General features: G+C 46.3%; 2 protein-coding genes across 2 annotated transcripts; one reads left to right on the top strand and one right to left on the bottom strand.

Annotated features, from left to right (window-relative positions):
- Positions 1–16: 16 nt before the first annotated feature.
- Positions 17–6,587, bottom strand: LOC146300161 (basal body-orientation factor 1-like). The gene is made up of 11 exons (XM_084681456.1): positions 6,407–6,587; positions 5,968–6,220; positions 5,806–5,871; positions 4,012–4,155; positions 3,829–3,909; positions 3,565–3,635; positions 2,788–2,932; positions 1,632–2,125; positions 1,328–1,432; positions 478–543; positions 17–277 (listed from the first exon to the last, which is right to left on the bottom strand). Exons 1-11 carry the CDS (start codon positions 6,445–6,447, stop codon positions 178–180), a joined length of 1,566 nt encoding a protein of 521 aa, XP_084537582.1. The 5' UTR covers positions 6,448–6,587; the 3' UTR covers positions 17–177.
- entpd5a (ectonucleoside triphosphate diphosphohydrolase 5a) lies at positions 6,136–19,236 on the top strand. Its single transcript, XM_084681457.1, has 14 exons — positions 6,136–6,293; positions 10,174–11,095; positions 11,717–11,796; positions 12,178–12,321; positions 12,750–12,825; positions 13,566–13,601; positions 14,061–14,149; positions 14,489–14,568; positions 14,706–14,767; positions 14,897–14,998; positions 15,662–15,805; positions 15,918–15,974; positions 17,337–17,452; positions 17,660–19,236. The coding sequence occupies exons 2-14, from the start codon at positions 10,663–10,665 to the stop codon at positions 17,741–17,743; spliced, it is 1,503 nt and encodes a 500-aa protein (XP_084537583.1). The 5' UTR covers positions 6,136–6,293; positions 10,174–10,662; the 3' UTR covers positions 17,744–19,236.
- The last annotated feature ends 512 nt before the right edge of the window (positions 19,237–19,748 follow it).

The following is a 19,748-nucleotide window of genomic DNA, read 5'->3' as shown; positions in this document are numbered from 1 at the left end:
CACGACTATTGATTGCTTCTTAAGTTTGGAAATAGCCTGTTTATCACATGCTAAGAAAAAAAAACTTGACTCCACATTTTCACTCAATGGTAAACATAATTCATGATGTGGTAGCGTTTCAGCAGGATAAGTCTGTGTTCCAGACAGGGCCTGCAGCCATGCGGAGCAGGCCAGAGGTCATGTGGTCTGGATGTCGGGCAGCATGCTGGGATTGGGGGGCAGGTTGATCTCAGGCGTCTGGGTGAGGAAGGTCACATGGGATTGCTCCTCTGTAATTCTGCAAGACAACCCTCATTATGTCACGGAAAAACGACAACATCTGATTCAAATCACACATGGGATCGCGTCCTTCTCGAAACTTCCATGTTTTGTCATCTTAAACATGCGTAGTGGGAACAGATAAATCTACAGACGACTTTGTAATTATGCGGAGGAACGCTGACCGTAGCATCCTCAAGCATTCTTTGGGTGTCTTACCCTCGTTCGCTGTCGCTCTGGTTCCTGTCTGACGACGCAGACAAAGCCAAAGGCTGGCTGGGCTTCCTGTAGAGAATAATGCAGAGTTTCAGACTGTGGGGCCGTACATCATCTTGAGAGGGTTTGTTTTAATATCCCGGGTGTGCTCTCGTCAGCTGGCTCTCTGTTAGAAGCTTCCTCGGGCTGTCATGCATGGCATGCTGTAATTCGATGGTGCCTAGTCACCTAACGCTGCATGCTGCAGCAAGTCTATATACTGTACCGTGTGCCAGACCAATGTTGACATGAATGTACATCTCCGGTGCCCTTCCATACCCCCTCTCCCAGCCCCTGAACTCTGCCTGGAAATCATGTTCCCAGCTGTTCTGAGACCACAGGCGTTCAAAGAACTAAATAAACCAGTGGAGCACGTGAAGTGGGGCCAGGAGGCTGAAGTCGAACCGGCGTGGCCAGATGTTTGTTTCCAAGCACACGACTCTGGGGCCGGCCCTATTTTTACTATTGTGCCCAGACTCTTTCTTCATTCTTTTTAAGCAGCTGGACGGAAAAGAGAATTGGTTTAAACCAAACTGATGTTTTATGGTGTCCTCTTCTGCTGAGAAGAGAGCTGTTTAAGACATTAAGCTGAGGGAGTCGTCACACGTCCCAGACTGCAGCACAGCTCCCGCTTACAAAGCTGTCCCTGCATTTTGTCCTCCAAATCTTTATAGCGTTTCTTTCTTTCTTCCCATGTTTAATGCTTCCAGATAGATGATATAATTGAAACCCAGAATGCATCAGGCACTGGGATGGGAGGGGGAAGCTGGCAGCCGTGTGTGCAGGCTGCAGAGCCAGCGCAGACGAGGGTTACCTGGTTTTCTGTCCGTTCATCTTTGCAAAAAGAATTCTCAGCACCTTCTCCTTCTGCTCCCACGTGAGTTCCGAGATGTCAACTTTGTCGGCCTGTAGGTTAGTCCTGAAACACAATGGCAGAGGAAAACTACAGCCACTACCAGACAGTCAAAAAGTCAACACCATATTTAAAGGTGCTATCATAAACTTGCAATAACCTACAACGACTTGTGAACTGCGTGCAATGTTTGTGTTTAGGCGAGTGTCGAAGCTGTACTGTAACCGAAGCGGCGGGGCGCGAGGCAGACGGGTGCGGCCCTCACCACTTCTCAGCCTCCTCCAGGTCCGCGTAGACACTGTTGGTGCTGTGGGGGTTCCTGTGGAAGGTGCGGATGCGAGGGTACTCCTGCCTGCCCGTCCTGGCCTCACCCATCTTCCTGCGGTAGCCCTCCAGGGCCTCCTGTCTGTACTGCAGCCTGCTGGTCTGGATCTCCTGTTTCACCTGGCTCAGAGCCTCCAGGAAGAAGCTCTCCAGCTCGGAGCGCTGCTCCACGATGACGCGGCCCAGCCGCTTGACGCGGGCGATCTCCTTCTCGCGCATGGCTAGCAGCTTCTGCAGCTTGTCCAGCTCCACCTGGCTGGCCTGGGTGCTGACCTGAGCGTGGAGCTGGGTCGTCTCCTTGTCTCTCTCAAACTCTCCAGCCATGAGACCCAGGGACTGCTCCAGGGAGCTCACTTTTCCTTTCAGCCTGGCTATCTCCTCCCTTTGGGCCTTGAGCTGGGCCACATTCTCCTTCATCATGAGATCGCTGCTCTCCTGAGGGTAGACAGAAATGGGAAAATAAATTTGAAGAGGTTGAGAAGGTGGGCATTAAACTGTCAAGATGCTACTGAACGCTGTCAATCAAGTGATTGATGACTGGTTGATTAGGCACACGGAGGTGTTGAAAGGGAAAGTTCCAGCTGCACCTTGATGCTTCTGAGATTTTGTTTCATCGTCGAGTGTTTATCGAGGTTACGAACTGCCGGAGAAAGAACATTGAGTCTCGGTTCTTCCCTCGCTTTATCGAATACCTCTGGGGAGATTATGGTCGCCAGTATTTGTTTGACTTTAGAGAAATGGTGCCGGAAAACACCAAGGGGGGAAGCCACTGACTTGGAACCAAGAAGCCGTGGAAACTAACCACAACCACCAACTGCCAAGAGACTGGCGAGCTCTCTGGAGGGGAGGGGAAAGTTGGGCCAGCAGCTAAACACACAGGGTCAGCACATGCAAACAGAACAGGGGAAATACCACCTGAAATATGCCCACCAGAGGTCTGACATGGGTTTCATACTTGAAGGATTCACTTGAAGGATTCACTTGAAGGATTGAAATATTGATTGGGATTCATCAGAGGTTGTTCTGTGCTTCTGCAAGGAAGGCCAGGTCATGAAAACGCCCACAGCTCACTGTTTGCTCTGACCGTGCCAGTGTACCTTGTGCAGCGCCAGGGAGGCGTTGTCCTCGGCCAGAGACGCGGTCATCCTCCTCAGGTCCTCCACCTCCTTCATGTGATAGCCGAGGGCCTCGTTGAGACGGACGTTCTCCTTGAACACAGAGCGTGACGTGTCATCCAGCTGCCTGTTGGTTTGTGGACGAGAAACAAGTCGTGATCTGTCTTGCCGTGTAGCAGATTGTCTCTCTGAGGTGTAATTCGGACATCCGTTGCGGCCACCTATCAGGGTGAAGTCATTTAGGCTCTGTAAAAGTCATGTATTGTCTTGGATTGCGGCATGGTAGGGATCTGGTGGTTTACAGCAAGAATTATGTGGTTTTAATTTCCTTTTTAGTCTCTCTTAGTCATTAAATTCAGTTAAACTCGGCCCATGTGCCAGTTTACTTCAACTTTCAGTAAATTCAGTATCTGAAAAGTCATCGCTTTTCGGCAAAACCAATCACTTGTTATGGACCGTAACATAAGCAAACCCACTGAATTCAAATGTGTCCTACTTTTTGTCCTTGTATGGCTTCAGCTGTGTATACACACACACAGAGGTCCCCCCACACACACGCTCTACCCTTCCCTGCAAGGCACCCTGGAACTGCTGAGGATGTAATCGTTGGCTTGGATGACGAGGAACAGAGAGTAGCACGGTCACGGTAGCAACCTAACTCTGTTTTCTATATATACACACATCATTTATTTTCTCGCCTCCCTCCCTCGAGGTGCAGTTGGAGGGGTGAAACAGGCCTGCAGGAGAGAAGACACTCACACAATGGCGTCATTGTGGGCCCTCTCAGCCAGCCTAGCGATCCTCTGTTGGGCCTCCTTCTCAAGGCGGACCTGTTAGAGGAGCAAACAGGATTCACTTCTCCTTCTGCCCAGAGAAAAAACCCTTTCACTTAAAAATACTGTATTGTTTTCTCTTTAATTTTAGGTGTATGTATTTTTTGGAAAAACGTATATATTTTTGTCTCTAAAATCCTGTATTTTTAGTCATTTTCTGAATTCACTTCCAAGTAACCGCACGTCCTACCTTTTCACTGAAGAACTTGAGTTCCATTCTAGCCAGGTTTTCCTTGTGCTCCTTGTCAGCAATGTACATGTTTTCTTTAATCTAGAAAAAAAGACGGATTGTCATGAACACTGCAACTGAACGCTGGCCCTCGGCACAGAGGACCGATGTCTGATTTCTCTCCGTTCATCTTCTTGTCCTCACGCTGCTGAGCTCATGCTCCATTTGGGCTTTCTTCTTCTTGAACTCCTTGATGGTCTTCAGCTCCCCCTGGATCATCTTAAACTCGCCAGATCTCATTCTGAATCTGTCCTCAAGCTCGTTGACCTGCACCGTGTACTTTGCGACCTGAAACACAACCCTCAGCTGTGAGGTGACACAAGGATGGGCATTTCCTTCATACATCTAAACAACAATCGGATAAATATGAATGCTTTGTTAGCCTTGTAGATTTGGCTGCACGTTTGGTGCACGTTTTTTTTTTGCATGGGCAGTTACAGATTCAGGAATAGAACAGCTGCTGGTGTTTTGAAAAGTGACCATTGCTTCCAGGAAGAGAGAGAACAACCACTTATAATAGCGAAGAAGAAAAACTTAAAAGTTCCCATGCACTACAGCCTTCACAGCCCAACTCCATCTGAGAGTAGGCCAGTCCAACTCGACGCCTGAAATGGACACTCCTGTGACGGTGACCAAAGTCATGAGAAGCCAGAAATACATGCACCCACAATTACATTTATGACTACTACAGGAGAGGTTATTACCATTGTGATTATATGGTTGCCCTACTTGTTATAGTTCGGATAACTCCAATGTTACTAATTAGGGAAAACTAGTCCAGTAGACTGTAGTGTGCCCCTGCTCATAACTAATCACTTTCACAAGGAGGTTTTCGTAACATCTTCAGTTTGGGTTTAAGTTCGGTTTGTTGTGGCATTTCTCTTTTCTGAGAGGTTTAATTGCAGTGAACATAAGACTTTTGCACAAATGGGCAATTGGAAAACTCTTCATGATGTAATTGTTTGGCCAACAGAGTTTATCATTCAAGTGGTGAAACATGCACGACAAACCCCAGGCCATTCACAGACCTCTTTTGATGCAATGGTTTCCATTAGCTAAGTCCGTTTTCAAGACGAACCATTTTATCACTTCACAATGAGAAAAGGAGGTTGAGGGGCCTGTCTCAGAATGCCATCTTTAGGGGTCAACCACAACAATGTACTGTACGTTTTTAAATGAGTGTGGCTATATATCTATGTGACAGTTCCATGCATGTCTAAAATTGGGATGTTTTAAATTAGTCCTGACCAAGACTTTACTTCTCACAAGCTCGTCCTGTTTTTACCAGCAAGAAGTAGGGATGGATGACGGACAGCTGTGTGAGAAGGCTGCAAATCTCTGCACACTTTCTTTTTGTTGGGCCATCGCGATATCAGTCAAATATTATTAGTCACAACTGCAAAAATCTATGAAATAGCATGCGCTCTTTACAGTTGAACATGTTGAAATGGAACCCTAAAAGAAAGCTTAACACACCCTCGTAATTTACGGTCTTATCTGTAGAATGTGAAGGTTAGATAATTTATATCTAGCAAAGCGTGTTCCAGTCCAGACAATCCACGTTTTAATTATGCGTTTTTCCCTGCATAATTACCAAAGCACATTAACATAATGTTAGACTCTATATGTGAAAATGGAAGGGTTGCTTTTTCATGTTTTATGTCTGCTTTGTTTGTTTTCCTTTTACTACAAATAGTGTGTGGATAATTAGAAAGAGCGCTGATGTTCAGACACCAGCGCAGCACATTTTTGTCAAACTTTTTTCTTCCAACACAAAAGCACCCTTGACATCATGCTATGATGGACGTGATTCATTAAACACTATTCTTGACGTTGAACGTTAACAAGTCACTTCTGAACTTCATCATTCAGTCCGTCACTCCGTGTTTTTGTTAACATGTTTGGTGACGGAAAATAGTGAAGCAGGTCAACTCTTACCAGTTTTTCTTGCTCTTCAAAAGCTTTCGCTTTTTGCGTCTTGAGTTGCTGCTCAAGACTGGTAATCTGTAAAAGACACAATTTATTCTTAGCTGCTGTTTGAAATTACTGCTTGAGAACTCCCCTGAAAAGTTAAGCACTAAGCAGTGTTGAATTGTTAACCTTCTCCTCCTTTTCTGCATCTTTCCTCTTCAAAAAGGCAATTATATCAACAGAGTCCTTCTCAGCACGATACTGCTGGTTTGTTAACTCCTCGTTGGCGCGTGCCAATTTGCGGGCAGCCTCGCGGTACTCTACACGGGAGTATTCGGTGACATCCAACCTTGCCTCCCAAAGAGCGGCGTTGGCCTTTGCTTTTTCAATGTCTGACTCTTTATCGGCTTTAGACTCCTGTTTTCCTTCCTTCTTTCCTTTCCTAGACATCAAATATGGAAACAAAAGTTAAAAAGAAGATAATGTTACTTGTACTGGAAAACCATTATACGTAGGTAAGTAGCTAGCCTAGCAACATTATTAAGCAACGTTATCAACCAGCTAGACACTGCACTGGACTGGTTAAGACGTAGACAAAATGCCAGAAGCAGATACAATTATTTCTCACCCTTTGCCCTTCTTTCCTTTTTTACCTTTCTTCTTTGGCATTTTCCCGGATAAAGTAAACTACAGATACATTTAAAGAAGTTTAGTTAGCTAGATTGCAACCAACACACTATTACACAAACTTGGAGGAACACTTTGTTTACAAACGTGTTACCATAGCGATCATTCCACATGCAACAGGACACCGTCACTTGATCTGGAACCCTTTACTCTACAGGTGTGCATGTAGAGTAAAGAAAGTAAGGATGATGTCCAAAATAAATTCGCTAAAAAATAAATACACATGATGCATCTACAGCATTAATTTCAATTCAGACCGTTGGACACCTTTAATGCACAATAACCTCATGGTCGCACTGCTCTGCTATACAGTCAGCCTTTATCCTTGGCAACACATCGTATTTGTACACCTTGAATTTGGTCTGGTGTGGTAGGAATGATAGGCCCCTTTTCACAAACGCATTGTTTAGTGCAGAATGCGAATTATACAATGACAATTTGAGGGGTCAACTTCTCTTGTTCTGGAAAAAAAGGGTCTATCATTTCCACCACACATACAATGTTTGCAGCATGTTTGTCCAAGTCGTAATTAAGGGATTCAAACCGCCCCCCCCCCCCCCCCCCCCCCTGGTTTAGTGTCCTAAGAAGAACTGCTTCAGAACAGCCACCCACTTCATATTTTGGTAAATTGAGATGCCACATAAGTCAAACAAGTGGCAGTTGACTCTGCACATTCTGAGAAAGTCATCCAAGTGAAATAAACAGTTTTAAGTTTGAGAAGGTCATAATTTAAACTCAGAATCGCTGGCATGCTTTGTACCCTCCTTTTGTTTGCGAACAAATATTTCTGAAAAGGCTAAAACTCTGTAGAGCTAACATTCTCAGAGAACATTCTTTATGAAACAGAGCAAATCAGTTGATATCACTAAATGGGTGTAGCTACTGTAAACCAAAGAATATAGTGTTTCTGCTCTGGCTTCATGCACAGTTTGGTGACTAAATTTAAAGCTAATTGCTATGACAAGAAGCAGAGAAAACTGAAATAACCCTGAACTTCCCGAAGCTGTCATTATCATTGGAATTGTAATGACAAGGTTTAAAGCTCTTCAATAGAGTTTTCGGGGTAGGACACCCACAAACACAACATTCCTGAGGCTAAAATTGCAGCATATTAATGATTGCGTGGCTAAGATCACAAAGCTTGGTTCTTCACCTCTTACATTTTACAGCTTTTAAGTTAAGACAAAACACCAACATGTACACATAACTCAACATTACTCAACATAAGATTAGTATTTCGCACTAGAGTTGCTGTGTCACACCGTGTTTCAACATTGTTTCTAATCTTGCTCATGTTTTCCCTTAAAGTCCTAACCCTACTTTAAACATAGGAAATACATTCATACATTCTCCATCCAAGCACTCACAACAAGTTCGTAACAACCTTGTAGTTACTTTCTGTGTAGGTTCATTCATTCCACTGGGAGTTATTGTCAAACAATAATTTTCATGTCTAAATGAAGACATGCCAACTTAGCCCAAAACAGTCATTTCATTTCTGTTGTTTTGCACTTGTCACGTGACTCACCTTTGAGACCGCTGTAATTGCAACGGAGATATGATACGCCGTGCGCCCTGACTTGTGGTGTAAACACATCACTTTACAGACTGAGATCTTAACCAGTCCAGCCACTGCAATCGATCCAGATACACCATTTTCTCAGTTACAGTACCTGTGTGTCTGAACTTGATTGAAAAGTCTGCTAAATGACTAAATGTAAGTATAGGCTACATGTCTTTGACAGTGCAGAACTCTTGCAACACATAACCTGATAACTGACAACACTGGCACACACTGTGGACAAGACATGGTGGCTTTGGCAAGGCATGAGTAATAACATGCTACTGTGTAAGAGTGAGCAAGTAGTAAGCATCAAGCCAAAATCTATTTAAACTGACATAAGTCAATGAGAGGTCTTTGCACATGCATGCTCTGATAGGGGTAAAGGACTGTAATGGTTACCGCAGGATTGAAGAAAAAAGAAAAGGCCACAGTATTTGGAGAAAAAAACTGAAGGAGGAAAGAAAGCGCAATATTTTTAGTTTAAATTACAGCGTTGGAACAGTGCTCTGCACAGTGGAGTGTCCCAGGATGGAATGGCATGATGGGTGACTGTTGGTGCCAAGCCCCACCCTGGGCTCCTCTGGTCTCTCCACCCTGGGCTCCTCTGGTCCCTCCACCCTGGGCTCCTCTGGTCCCTCCACCCTGGGCTCCTCTGGTCCCTCCACCCTGGGCTCCTGTGGTCCAGACCTCCACCCTGGGCTCCTCTGGTCCCCTCACCCTGACCTCCTCTGGTCCCTCCACCCTGGGCTCCTCTGGTCCCTCCACCCTGGGCTCCTCTGGTCCAGACCTCCACCCTGGGCTCCTCTGGTCCCCCCACCCTGACCTCCTCTGGTCCCTCCAACCTGGGCTCCTCTGGTCCAGACCTCCACCCTGACCTCCTCTGGTCCCTCCACCCTGGGCTCCTCTGGTCCCTCCACCCTGGGCTCCTCTGGTCCAGACCTCCACCCTGACCTCCTCTGGTCCCTCCACCCTGGGCTCCTCTGGTCCCTCCACCCTGGGCTCCTCTGGTCCCTCCACCCTGGGCTCCTCTGGTCCAGACCTCCACCCACCCCTCTCTCCTTCCTAGCTGCGGGACACACAGCTCAGCAGTTTGATACCTCAGCTCACTTTGCAAGATATGAGCCAGCTTCCTTAGGAGCCATGGCACAGCTGGTTCATAAGAAACAACAGATCAGTGTAGCAAATCTGTAGTCCTCAGAAATAATCCAAACCTCGTTACAGACTCCCCCTGCCTTTTCTTCAGAGAAATCACAACTTTTAAATGTTGTGCTCCTGATAGACCCAGGCTGAGGTTGAAGCCACCCACCTAAATCTTAGAAAGACTACTCATGCTTTTCATGCCTTCTCCGGTAAAACATGCCTTTAAATATTTTTTCCCTTGAAAAACCTGTGGTAAGCACAGAGTGAGTGGGAGTGAGATGATTACTTAGGCTACATTCTTGATGCATTTATGCCAATGGGAGAGAGCAAGTTGCATCTGCGCATTTTTGAAAGAAAGGTTGGTTAAAGGGCTGCTGCAGAATTTCTAATGTGGTAATTCTGAAACATCATGATGGCGGTATGATTTGAGGAGGATTTTTGAGTGTTACTGTGCATATTCAGACCTGCAACTCACTAGTCCAGCTGTCTAACTGGAGTGCCAGGTAGTAATGCAATTTATTTGGCTTTTTTCTCTGACTCATATCTCTGAATTGCACAATTTTCACAATTATTATTTTAATTATTACAACAACTTTTCATATTCTGGCTGCAGCCCTTGTTGATTGGTTGTCTTGTAAATGGTATTTTTTATATGAGCCTTGAGAAATGAGCAATTCTGAGCAGTTATTATTAAATTATTAACTTTTGAGGTTTTGATTCACAATACTAATTAGTTTGTTTCTGCACAAGAAACTTGAGCTTCAAATGAATAAACTGTATTTTCACAAGTAGCGAGTTTATTACATCACTGCTAATTGAGGAAAAAGGCACATCATTTAGATTATATTCCGTTGCAAAAGTCAAGAATCTTGTACAGGGAAATAATTGTAAGGCAAGTTGGCCTGTAAATCGTAATTAAATACACATATAAAATGTATTTTAAGGCCATTGCTCTAAGTTTCTGTGAGCCCTTCAGTTTGAAGTCATTTTTCTTTCTATTTTAGGGGACGTTTGCCTCCAGTTTACCCACCGAAGATGAAGAAGCAAAAGAAGAAGAAAAAAAACTGTTACCAGATTAAGCTTCTTGAAAAAAAACGCTGCTGCTGGTAAACAGGTATTTCGGGTCCAACTCTGTCACAAGGAGGGGGGGGGGACCCGTGATGGAACTGAGATGGAACGCTTCAGGATTGGTCGATGGCTTTGGCTGGTGTGGCCTCATGCCAAGCCCTTATGTGTTTATATACTGTAAACAGAGGAGCTGACTGTCCGAAGAGAGCATCACCATCCACTCTGTCTGTGTCTGCCTCTTGCTGCTGCCTCACATCACCACCTCAGCCGGCTCTCCGCTGTCTCTCTCTGCTCACTCTGCTACCGCTCTCCTCAAGAAGCTTCTGAAAGGGCACCTTTTTCCACCAAGACATCTGTAAAAACTTTTTTGTTTTTTTAAAAAGGGGCATTAGTCTCACCAACCTCTCCTCCGGGTGTCGAATACGATGGCTGTGCACACGCTGCTTCTGACCGTGATGTCCCTGTGGCTGCTGGCCGGAGACTTCCAAGCCGAGGCGACCTACTACCGTCACCACCGTGTCCTCCACCGCGAACACTCAGCCAACATGGAAAACCAACTGCCCGAAGTCGCCCACTCGCACCCCGGCGTCTCTCATCCTGTTCCTGAAGTCATCTACCCGTATCCTGAAATCACCCACTCTGCTCCAGAGATCACCTACCCTGTACCTGAGATCTTCTACCCAGCTCCAGAGGTCCCCCAGCCGGCCCCAGCAGACCCACCCCAGGCCTCCCCGAGGGTGTTCTCTCCAGAGGTGTACCGCCCTGTCAACATGAGCCGGGTCTTCTATGGGATCATGTTTGACGCCGGTAGCACTGGCACCAGGATACACATCTACAAGTTTATCCAGAAGGATCCAGGTGAGTGGTCTGTCTCTCTCTGTCTCTCTGTCTCTCTCTCTTTCTTTCTTGCATCTCCCCTCTCTCTAACCCTTCCCTGACCTCTAATTTCTCTCTGTCTGCATCCTCTCCTTCAAGTTTATCCAGAAGAATCTAGGTGAGTGGTCTCTCTCTCTTTCATCCCCCCCTCTCTCTAACCCCAACCCAGACCTCTCATTTCTCTGTCATACTCTCCCTGCCTGCCTCTGTCCTGCAGTCTCCTAGCTCCAGTCTGGGGAGCCAGTGCAGCCCCACTGTTGCCTCCTACAGTGTCTGTCTGCTGTTGGGTCATTCGCCCTGTGGTGTAAAAACAAACATGTGTCGTCAGGGTGGGGGGGAAAAGCTTTTGGCAAGACGGGATCCGAAAGTATCAGAGCAAAACCTTTCATCATCCGTGTGACTCATATGAACTCTCTAACGCAGAGTTCAAATGGCATGCAGCGCTGTGGTGTTTTCTGTTTGTCAGCCGTTGTAAAACGCTGCTGATATATAGCTGAGGGAGACATTTTTGGCAAAGTAGAGCAGACATAGCTTAGCGTTAAATTGTACACTGATTGCTGTTTCTATTGCAAGATGTCTTTAACACCCACTTTTTTCTTTCAGTTGAGTTGCCTGTTCTTGACAGTGAAATGTATCATGCAGTGAAGCCCGGTCTGTCTGCATACAAAGACAAGCCAGAGGAGGTATGTGTGTCTGTTATTATCTCATTATTCATGATTAAGGCTAACAATTAGGGGGTTTGTCCAACATTATCCACAGTCTGTAAAACACAGTAATTTTCATAAGATATGTACGTTAGACCATGTAATTACACAAACGGCTTTTGCTGATGCCACTACTGCCACTGCTGATGTGAGCGTTTCCTATGTTCTGAAAGTCTCAAGTTCAAAACCAAAAGATGTGGAAAACACATGTGGATGATAAAACGTCTATCGATGTCATACACGAATGAGGTTCCGTTCGGCTTTCAACTTTCCAAATAGCCCATTCGGCGTCATCTGTAGTCTGGAGGGTCGCACAGTTATTAAACGGTGTTGGTTCAAATCCACGGTTCTTCCATTCAGGGTGGCGACACCATCAGACAGCTGCTGAAGATCGCCAAGAAGACGGTGCCAGAGGAGGAGTGGAAACAGACTCCTGTGGTTCTGAAAGCCACGGCCGGTCTCCGCCTCCTGCCCGTGGAGAAGGCTAACGCGCTGCTGGATGAGGTGAGGCATGCTCCCGCTCTCCTCATCCTGTCTGGCAGACCTTGCTGCCCACCCCCGCCACGTCTGGGGACGAGGCACTGCTCAGTGCTTACGAGTGTCCTTGGGAAAGAAAAACGATATATATATATATATATATTTAAAAGGAGGGAAAGTCTACAATCTCTGGGTAAAATAAAGGCACAAAAAACAGCTGTTCTGGGGTTGTCTGGAAAGGCGGAAATATGTCATGTGAAATTATTCAATGTGTAGCATTGCCACGCCGACCATTGTGGTTCAGCGTTCCGCCACTGCCAGACAGATCCATCACCATTACTGGGCACGGGTAGAATGAGGGATACCCAAGAACCACTGAGCTCACTCTGCTACTAGCCTCATGGTTAGGATGTATTAAACAGGTGGTCAACTGCATCTGTGAACTGTTTTCTCAGGTTCGAGATGTCTTTGATTCGTCTCCATTCTTCGTACCAAACAACAGCGTGTCCATAATGAATGGAGCCAATGAAGGTAAGTGTTCAACACGACAGCGCTTCCAGTGGGTTACAAACATCTGTCTCTGGTTTTTTGCTGAGGACATTACTCTGATTAGATGAGGGCAGAAGGATTGTCTGCGGTTGAGCAGGTGTTTTGAGTGGGTTAGAGAGAGGCTGAATCGACCAACAATGTCTATTTGTTTTTAACTAGGGGTCTGGTACTACCTCAGTGAGACAATTAAATAACCGTGTCTGGATTTTCGGCCCACGCCCAATATTAAGTTATCCTCCACATCGCTCATTACTACACCCTCAACAAGCTCGTGTTCCGTCAGATGTGCCGTTCATTATGTTTATGAGATCCATAAAATAGATCTGAGACAATAGTTAATACCTGGGCTGGGATCCCACGTGTCAGATGTGGCTTCCATTGGGACCATTAATGAAAAGCAGACAACGACTTGCCAAACACTGGCTGCCTGGTGCTTAAAGTAGAAACACAGAATGGATCGGTGTCGTCAGAGTCCATCTACATTTAGTCATTTAGCAGACGCTCTTATCCAGAGCGACTTACAGTAAGTACAGGGACATTCCCCCCCAAGGCAAGTAGGGTGAAGTGCCTTGCCCAAAGACACGTCATGTTGACACTGCCGGGAATCGAACCGGCAACTGATCTACCTTCTACAACTGTTTTGTGATTTTTTTTGTCAAAGTGTTACCCAGACTGTCTCTCTCAGGTCTCTCTCTCTCTGTCTCTCTTTCTGTCTCCTGTAGGAGTGCTGGCCTGGGTGACTGTTAACTTCCTGACAGGTAAGTTATGGCTCATTTTCTGTAACGGTGGTGTTAATGGTTTAGAGGTTGCCACTTTACACACAAGCCTTGCAGTGAAGGAGTCTAGTGTACTGTCTCACTGTCACACTGAGTCACTGCCTACCATCTGGTTACAGTGACGCAATACTCCCCCCCATCCTACATTGTGTCAGCACATTTGGAGGTGATACAAAAAACATATATAGACAGAAAAAAAGGATCCCACAAAAAAAAGAGTGTTTTCCTTTCGGTTGGCACAGATGAGTTCAGCTATCCTGCAGGAAGCCCTAAAGACCTGTCCACGTTTCCCATTGGTTGGAAAATGTAGAAATCATCTCTTTTTTTCTACAGTCTAGCTTATGTACAGTGTGTGTTCTACATCTGCGATAGTGACGATGAATGTGTTTACAGAAGCTGTTCTGAGTGGTGCGCGTGTGTGTTTCCACCTGTCTGCTTTAGGACACCTGTATGCCAAGAGCAGGAAGACTGTGGGCATCCTGGACCTTGGAGGAGGCTCTACCCAGATCACCTTCCTCCCCAAATCCAAGGTACACATGACACAGCTAAAAGTACACCACAGGGTTCTAGGTTGAAGATCTATTTTGGAGGGCGTTGCCTCCTTTATTATTTGTCATAGTGACAGCGCAGAGTCACAGGAAATGGGAGAGAAAGCGGGGATGACATGCAGCTAAGGGAATGGGGCGCATTCAAACTGCTGCAGCTATGATGCCTGAGCCTACACGACACGCACACTGATCTGGTTAACCACACCACTGGGGCGCCCCAACATGACAGGGTTTTGATGTTATTTTGCAACAAAGGTAGTGAATGATAGGTTAGTCAGTAATTACTCGACTAACAGCTGACTTCTTTATCTTGCCCAACAGAAAACAGTAGTCTCGGCTCCATCCAGTTACATTGCCAACATTAACATGTTCAACAGCACCTACCAGCTCTATACCCACAGGTATGGGACTCAGCACACGTTATTTCTTGGTGTCGAAAAAACGAACGGAAAATGACACTGCAAGTGCTTCACACTGTAGTATAACTCACGTCAAGTTCATGTGATGTTGTCATTTATTCTGCTTATTCTTTTCTTAGTTACCTTGGAAACGGACTCTATGCTGCTAGACTGTCAACTCTCGGTGCTCTTGGTTCAGATGGTGGGTGATACGCTAACACTTGGGACTGGCTAGGTGCTTCAAGATTCACAGTATATCATGTCGACTTCCTGCTCAAAATCCTCAGTGTTGCAAAAATGTTTAATGGATCTTTTTTTTGTACTCTCTCAGGTCTAGACTGGAAGATTTTCACAAGTTCCTGCCTTCCCAAAAAGTTCAGAGAGGACGTGACTTTCGGGGGCACCACGTACCATGTCAGTGGTATCCCAGACGGTAGGAACTCCTTCCAGGGTTCAAGCGATCGCCCTAGCAACCTCTCCATTCATTCTCAGAAGCACCCTGACTGTCAGTTCACTTGGAGTTTGAGAACATTTCCAAAAAGCCACGAGGACTGTGACGCCCAATGCACGTTCCGTCATTCTTTCTCTGAATTCGGCCTTTTGAACAATAATGATGCAGCGCCACATGTATTTAAATGAAAGCAAAACTGTCAGTTAACTCCACAAATAATGCAACACTCCCAAACCACAGTCATGTAGCCAAAAGATACTGGTTTGTCCCAGAGCTGTTATTTTTCTTTGTAACGAGTGGCTTGATCTTGACCGCTCACAATTATGTGGTAAAAATAGCCAGCCCAACAGGGCAGAGCTAAGTGCTGCTCTTGTCAGCACATGGTCTCTCTGAGTGAACCAAGCAGAACCACCCCAGCGTGCTGTAAAAAGCCCAGCGTGCTGTAAAAAGGAGCATTTAGGGGTTTCTCTAGAGCTCTGGTCTTCAGCCCCAGTCTGACCTCACTCTCCTGTTCTCCTCGGGGCATTCCGCCCTGCAGCTATAAGAGGCCTGTGTCCACAACACTCGTGCATTGATCTCTGTGGTTTACGGACACCTCTTAAATCCGCTGAGCGTTGACAGCCCTGTGTGTTGTTCTGTGTGCAGGCTACGCAGGTTACAAGCTGTGCTACTATGAGGTGATGAGGGTGATCAAAGGCAACTTCCACCAGCCCTTAGAGGTGAAGGGCAGCAGTATCTTCTACGCCTTCTCCTACTACTACGACAGGGCTGTGGAGTCTGGCCTCATCGGTGAGTTCACACACGCAGCATGTTGGGCCCCTGTCCCTGGGGGGTCCTGCTGTCAGAGCTGATGGAAACTGCCGCTGTGTGGAAACGTGTTTCTAAATCACCTGTTTTACAGACGGCAATCGAGGGGGTGTGGTCGAGGTCAGGGACTTCAAGAAGAGAGCCAAGGAAGGTGAGAGGCCCGCGTTTTCTGTCTTTACTGATGCGCAGCGCGTCGCGTGAACGGAAAAAAACATGCTTATTTGTGTTTCTTAATGGCACAGGTTTAACAAAATCATTCCCCTAACCACAGTCTTCCCGCAAAACACATGCTGTCCTTACTCACACAAACAGCACACCTTGTTGGTGCCCAAAAGTCTTGGCACGGCATGTGCTGTAGCTGGCATGTTGGCTTCACCCAGCCTCTTTACTGTAATACACCTGCAACTGTAATATACAATACATTTACATAATCTTTTACTGTAATCTGGGCTGAGGTGAAAAGCACCTTGGCACACGACTGCAACATATGTCTCTGTTCTCCGGCCAGATTGTGAGTCGCGCTACATAGGCTGTTCCAGATTGATAGCTTGCAGGAACGAGGCGGTGTCTTATGCAAGTCTGTTTGCGCTGTGAGGACACTGTCGAATGGTCCAGAGGAACCAGTCTGACCGAGAGAGTAGGGCACCTGACAGCCACACACCACCCAGGCACCCACACACTAACACACCCTGCCCAGCCCTGCCTCTCACCTCCAGCCTCAACAACTCTACACACTGCCCAGTCCTGCCTCTCACCTCCAGCCTCAACAACACTACACCCTGCCCAGCCCTGCCTCTCACCTCCAGCCTCAACAACACTACACACTGCCCAGCCCTGCCTCTCACCTCCAGCCTCAACAACACTACACCCTACCCAGCCCTGCCTCTCACCTCCAGCCTCAACAACACTACACCCTGCCCAGCCCTGCCTCTCACCTCCAGCCTCAACAACACTACACACTGCCCAGCCCTGCCTCTCACCTCCAGCCTCAACAACACTACACACTGCCCAGCCCTGCCTCTCACCTTCAGCCTCAACAACTCTACACACTGCCCAGCCCTGCCTCTCACCTCCAGCCTCAACAACACTACACCCTGCCCAGCCCTGCCTCTCACCTCCAGCCTCAACAACACTACACCCTGCCCAGCCCTGCCTCTCACCTCCAGCCTCAACAACACTACACCCTGCCCAGCCCTGCCTCTCACCTCCAGCCTCAACAACTCTACACACTGCCCAGCCCTGCCTCTCACCTCCAGCCTCAACAACACTACACCTCACTTGGACTACTTCTCACACTTTGGCTCACTCGGCGAAGCCCAAACACAAAAAACATCTTCTTTTATTTGTGTGGCATGCTGGCTAAAGAAATGTGTTTGAGCACACGTGTCACATGACACAGCGTGGTAGTGCGAGGCATCTGGCCTCACCCTCTCCCCTGCCCTGTCAGAAGGGTGTGAAGTTGCGTTGCTGTGGTGCCCACATGTCTCACGCCCCAGACTTGTTGTGCTTTCAGTGTGCAACAAGATGACCAAGTACCGACCCATCAGCCCCTTCCTCTGCATGGACATGACATATATCACCTGCCTGCTGAAGGAGGGCTTTGGCTTCAAGGACAACACTGTGCTACAGGTAAGCCAGTGGTCACAGGGGACACAGGGGAGGGGACAGGGAGGACAGGGGGGGGACAGGGAGGGGACAGGCCAGGCTAAGTTAGGAACGAATCACTACATTATTACATTATTATGATTGAAATCTGTATTTTTATGAAGCTGAATGTCAGTGTTGGTCCTTGGTTCCTGTGGTATGACGCGATACCTCTCCCTGATTTGGTCACAGCTCACCAAGAAGGTGAACAACGTGGAGACCAGCTGGGCTCTGGGGGCCACGTTCGACCACTTCCACAACCTCAACATCCACTAAGACCAGCAGCCACACACCTGCTCCTGCAGGCACTCAGCTGACCGCCTGTCACTGTGGGGGCGGGGTCTCTCGCCCTCCTCTCCCCCTCCTCTCTCCCTTAACTAGCCCCTCCCTCTAAGCCCCTTCCTGTCCTTCCTCACCTTCCCGCTCCTCTCCTCAGCCCCCTGCCAAGACTCCAACACCTGTTGACAGAGAAATCACTATATTTTTATAAGGAAGGTCGGCTTATTCTACTGTATGTTTAACCCATAATTAGTGAGTTGACTTTATTTTTGTAAAGCAAAGTGTTTACATTTTGGCTCCCTCGGAGGTGACTGAAGTGCTGTCTTGATCGGCTGCTTTACAGTAGTTAGATGCAACGCAACTTGTAAAGGTGCTTACTGTGGTCCTGGTGTGCACTGTGCAGTACAGTGAAATATTCAACGAGAGGGGTTGCAGGAACGCAGCATTCAGTTTGAGTGAACTGGAAATATTATTCATTCATTATTCGCTGTTTATTTAAACACCCATCATACTGTAGAGCAGTCCACAGAACAGATTCAATGAACGAGAAAGTACGAAATTCCAATTTCAAAATACTTTCCCCTCATACTTTGCACGTAACACTTTAATTGCAGATACTGTAGCAATGAGTTTGTTTGTTGCTTTGATGTGATCTACCAGGTTGTACATATTCAATGTCCTAAAGGATGAGTTTATTTACCGAGGGGAAAGCACAGGGAAGACCATCTCTCACGTTTTCTCAGAGTTCATTTAGCATTTGATATGTGGAAACTGTTGTATGAATGTGAGGTTCTGCCTGTGTTTAAGAGCCCAGGCTTAGCAGGAATGTGGCTTTGAGTAGTGTTAGTAATGAGACCTGACTGGGGTTTCCATGAGGAAACTCTTGTATTGCCTAACAGTAGAGCAGAAAACTTTAAGATTGTTTCAAGCAAGATTGTCCCCATTCTAAGACTCAATGTCAAGATGATAAACTAGCCTGTAACAGGGCAGTTTTCACTGTTTGTCAAAGAAGACAGCCAAAGGATTCCACAATGACCGCTAATAAACAGTTGGGAGCAGATTCAGAAGCATGTCAGTTAACTTGTTTTGTGGGACATGGCTCTTGGTTCAAGACAGAAAATGCCCAAAACTGTCAGTTCATTACTTTTTGTAAACTATTTTTGTATAAATATTTAAATATCTGATGGTACATGCTGACTTGTACATGTAAACTTTTACATTAGCCGCTTTTACAATACACCATGTTTAATACCTGCTGCTGTATATAACACAATGTAAACTTGTATTAATGAAGTACTTTCCAGGCAGTACATGCTTTGACTGGCTGATTATAACTGTATGCTGCTGCGACACATGCTAACAAAAAGCTTATGAGGTATTCTGGTTATGAATGACAAATGTAAATGGCAGTATGTTATGAGAATCTTGTGTAAGTGAATTAAGTGCATGTATACATTATACATGTTAGTTTGAATAAAAGACTAAAAGTGTCACTTTGGTTGCATTGTCCCTTTTGCAGAACCTTGTCATTTATTCATTTAGCCATTTATCACTTTACATTTATTCATTTAGCAGACGCTTTTATCCAAAGCAACTTCCAAGAGAGATTTACAAAAGTGCATAGGTCACTGATCATAACATCGATAGCCCCAAACATTGCGGGTAGCCAAACATGAAGCATACATTGTGAAAAAACAAAAATAAGTCCCAAAGGGAAGAACCATAAGAGCATGTTGTTAGACAGGTTACAATTAAACAACATGAACCGCAAAAAAGTGCAGGAGTGTACCAGTAAAAAAACAAGCAAGTGTTTTAAATCAGTTGCAGCTAACCAACAAGAGCAACAAGTCTCTAAGTAAGAGTCATTGTGATCCTGGAGGAAACTAACATCAGGTCCAGCAAATCATTCCTAGGTGCCGTTGTATTCCCGGAACAAGTGAGTCTTGAGCCTTTTCTTGAAGGTAGGGAGACAGTCAGTGTCTCTGATGGAGGTGGGGTGTTG

The sequence above is a fragment of the Hypomesus nipponensis genome, chromosome 3, assembly GCF_054491055.1.
Source record: "Hypomesus nipponensis isolate SF chromosome 3, ASM5449105v1, whole genome shotgun sequence".
Classification (NCBI taxonomy): Eukaryota; Metazoa; Chordata; class Actinopteri; order Osmeriformes; family Osmeridae; genus Hypomesus; species Hypomesus nipponensis.
The sequence above is the reverse complement of the archived record's forward strand: the minus strand, read 5'-3'. Positions and strand labels throughout refer to the sequence as shown.

Coding starts and splice junctions, on each gene's coding strand:
- entpd5a (XM_084681457.1), top strand. CDS start 10,663: ATGGCTGTGCACACGCTGCTTCTGACCGTGATGTCCCTGTGGCTGCTG. Junction 12,826..13,565: donor AATGAATGGAGCCAATGAAG/GTAAGTGTTCAA, acceptor TGTCTCCTGTAG/GAGTGCTGGCCTGGGTGACT. Junction 14,150..14,488: donor CCTTCCTCCCCAAATCCAAG/GTACACATGACA, acceptor CTTGCCCAACAG/AAAACAGTAGTCTCGGCTCC.
- LOC146300161 (XM_084681456.1), bottom strand. CDS start 6,447: ATGCCAAAGAAGAAAGGTAAAAAAGGAAAGAAGGGCAAAGG. Junction 2,933..3,564: donor GCCCACAATGACGCCATTGT/GTGAGTGTCTTC, acceptor ACAAACCAACAG/GCAGCTGGATGACACGTCAC. Junction 1,433..1,631: donor CTGGAGGAGGCTGAGAAGTG/GTGAGGGCCGCA, acceptor ATTGTGTTTCAG/GACTAACCTACAGGCCGACA.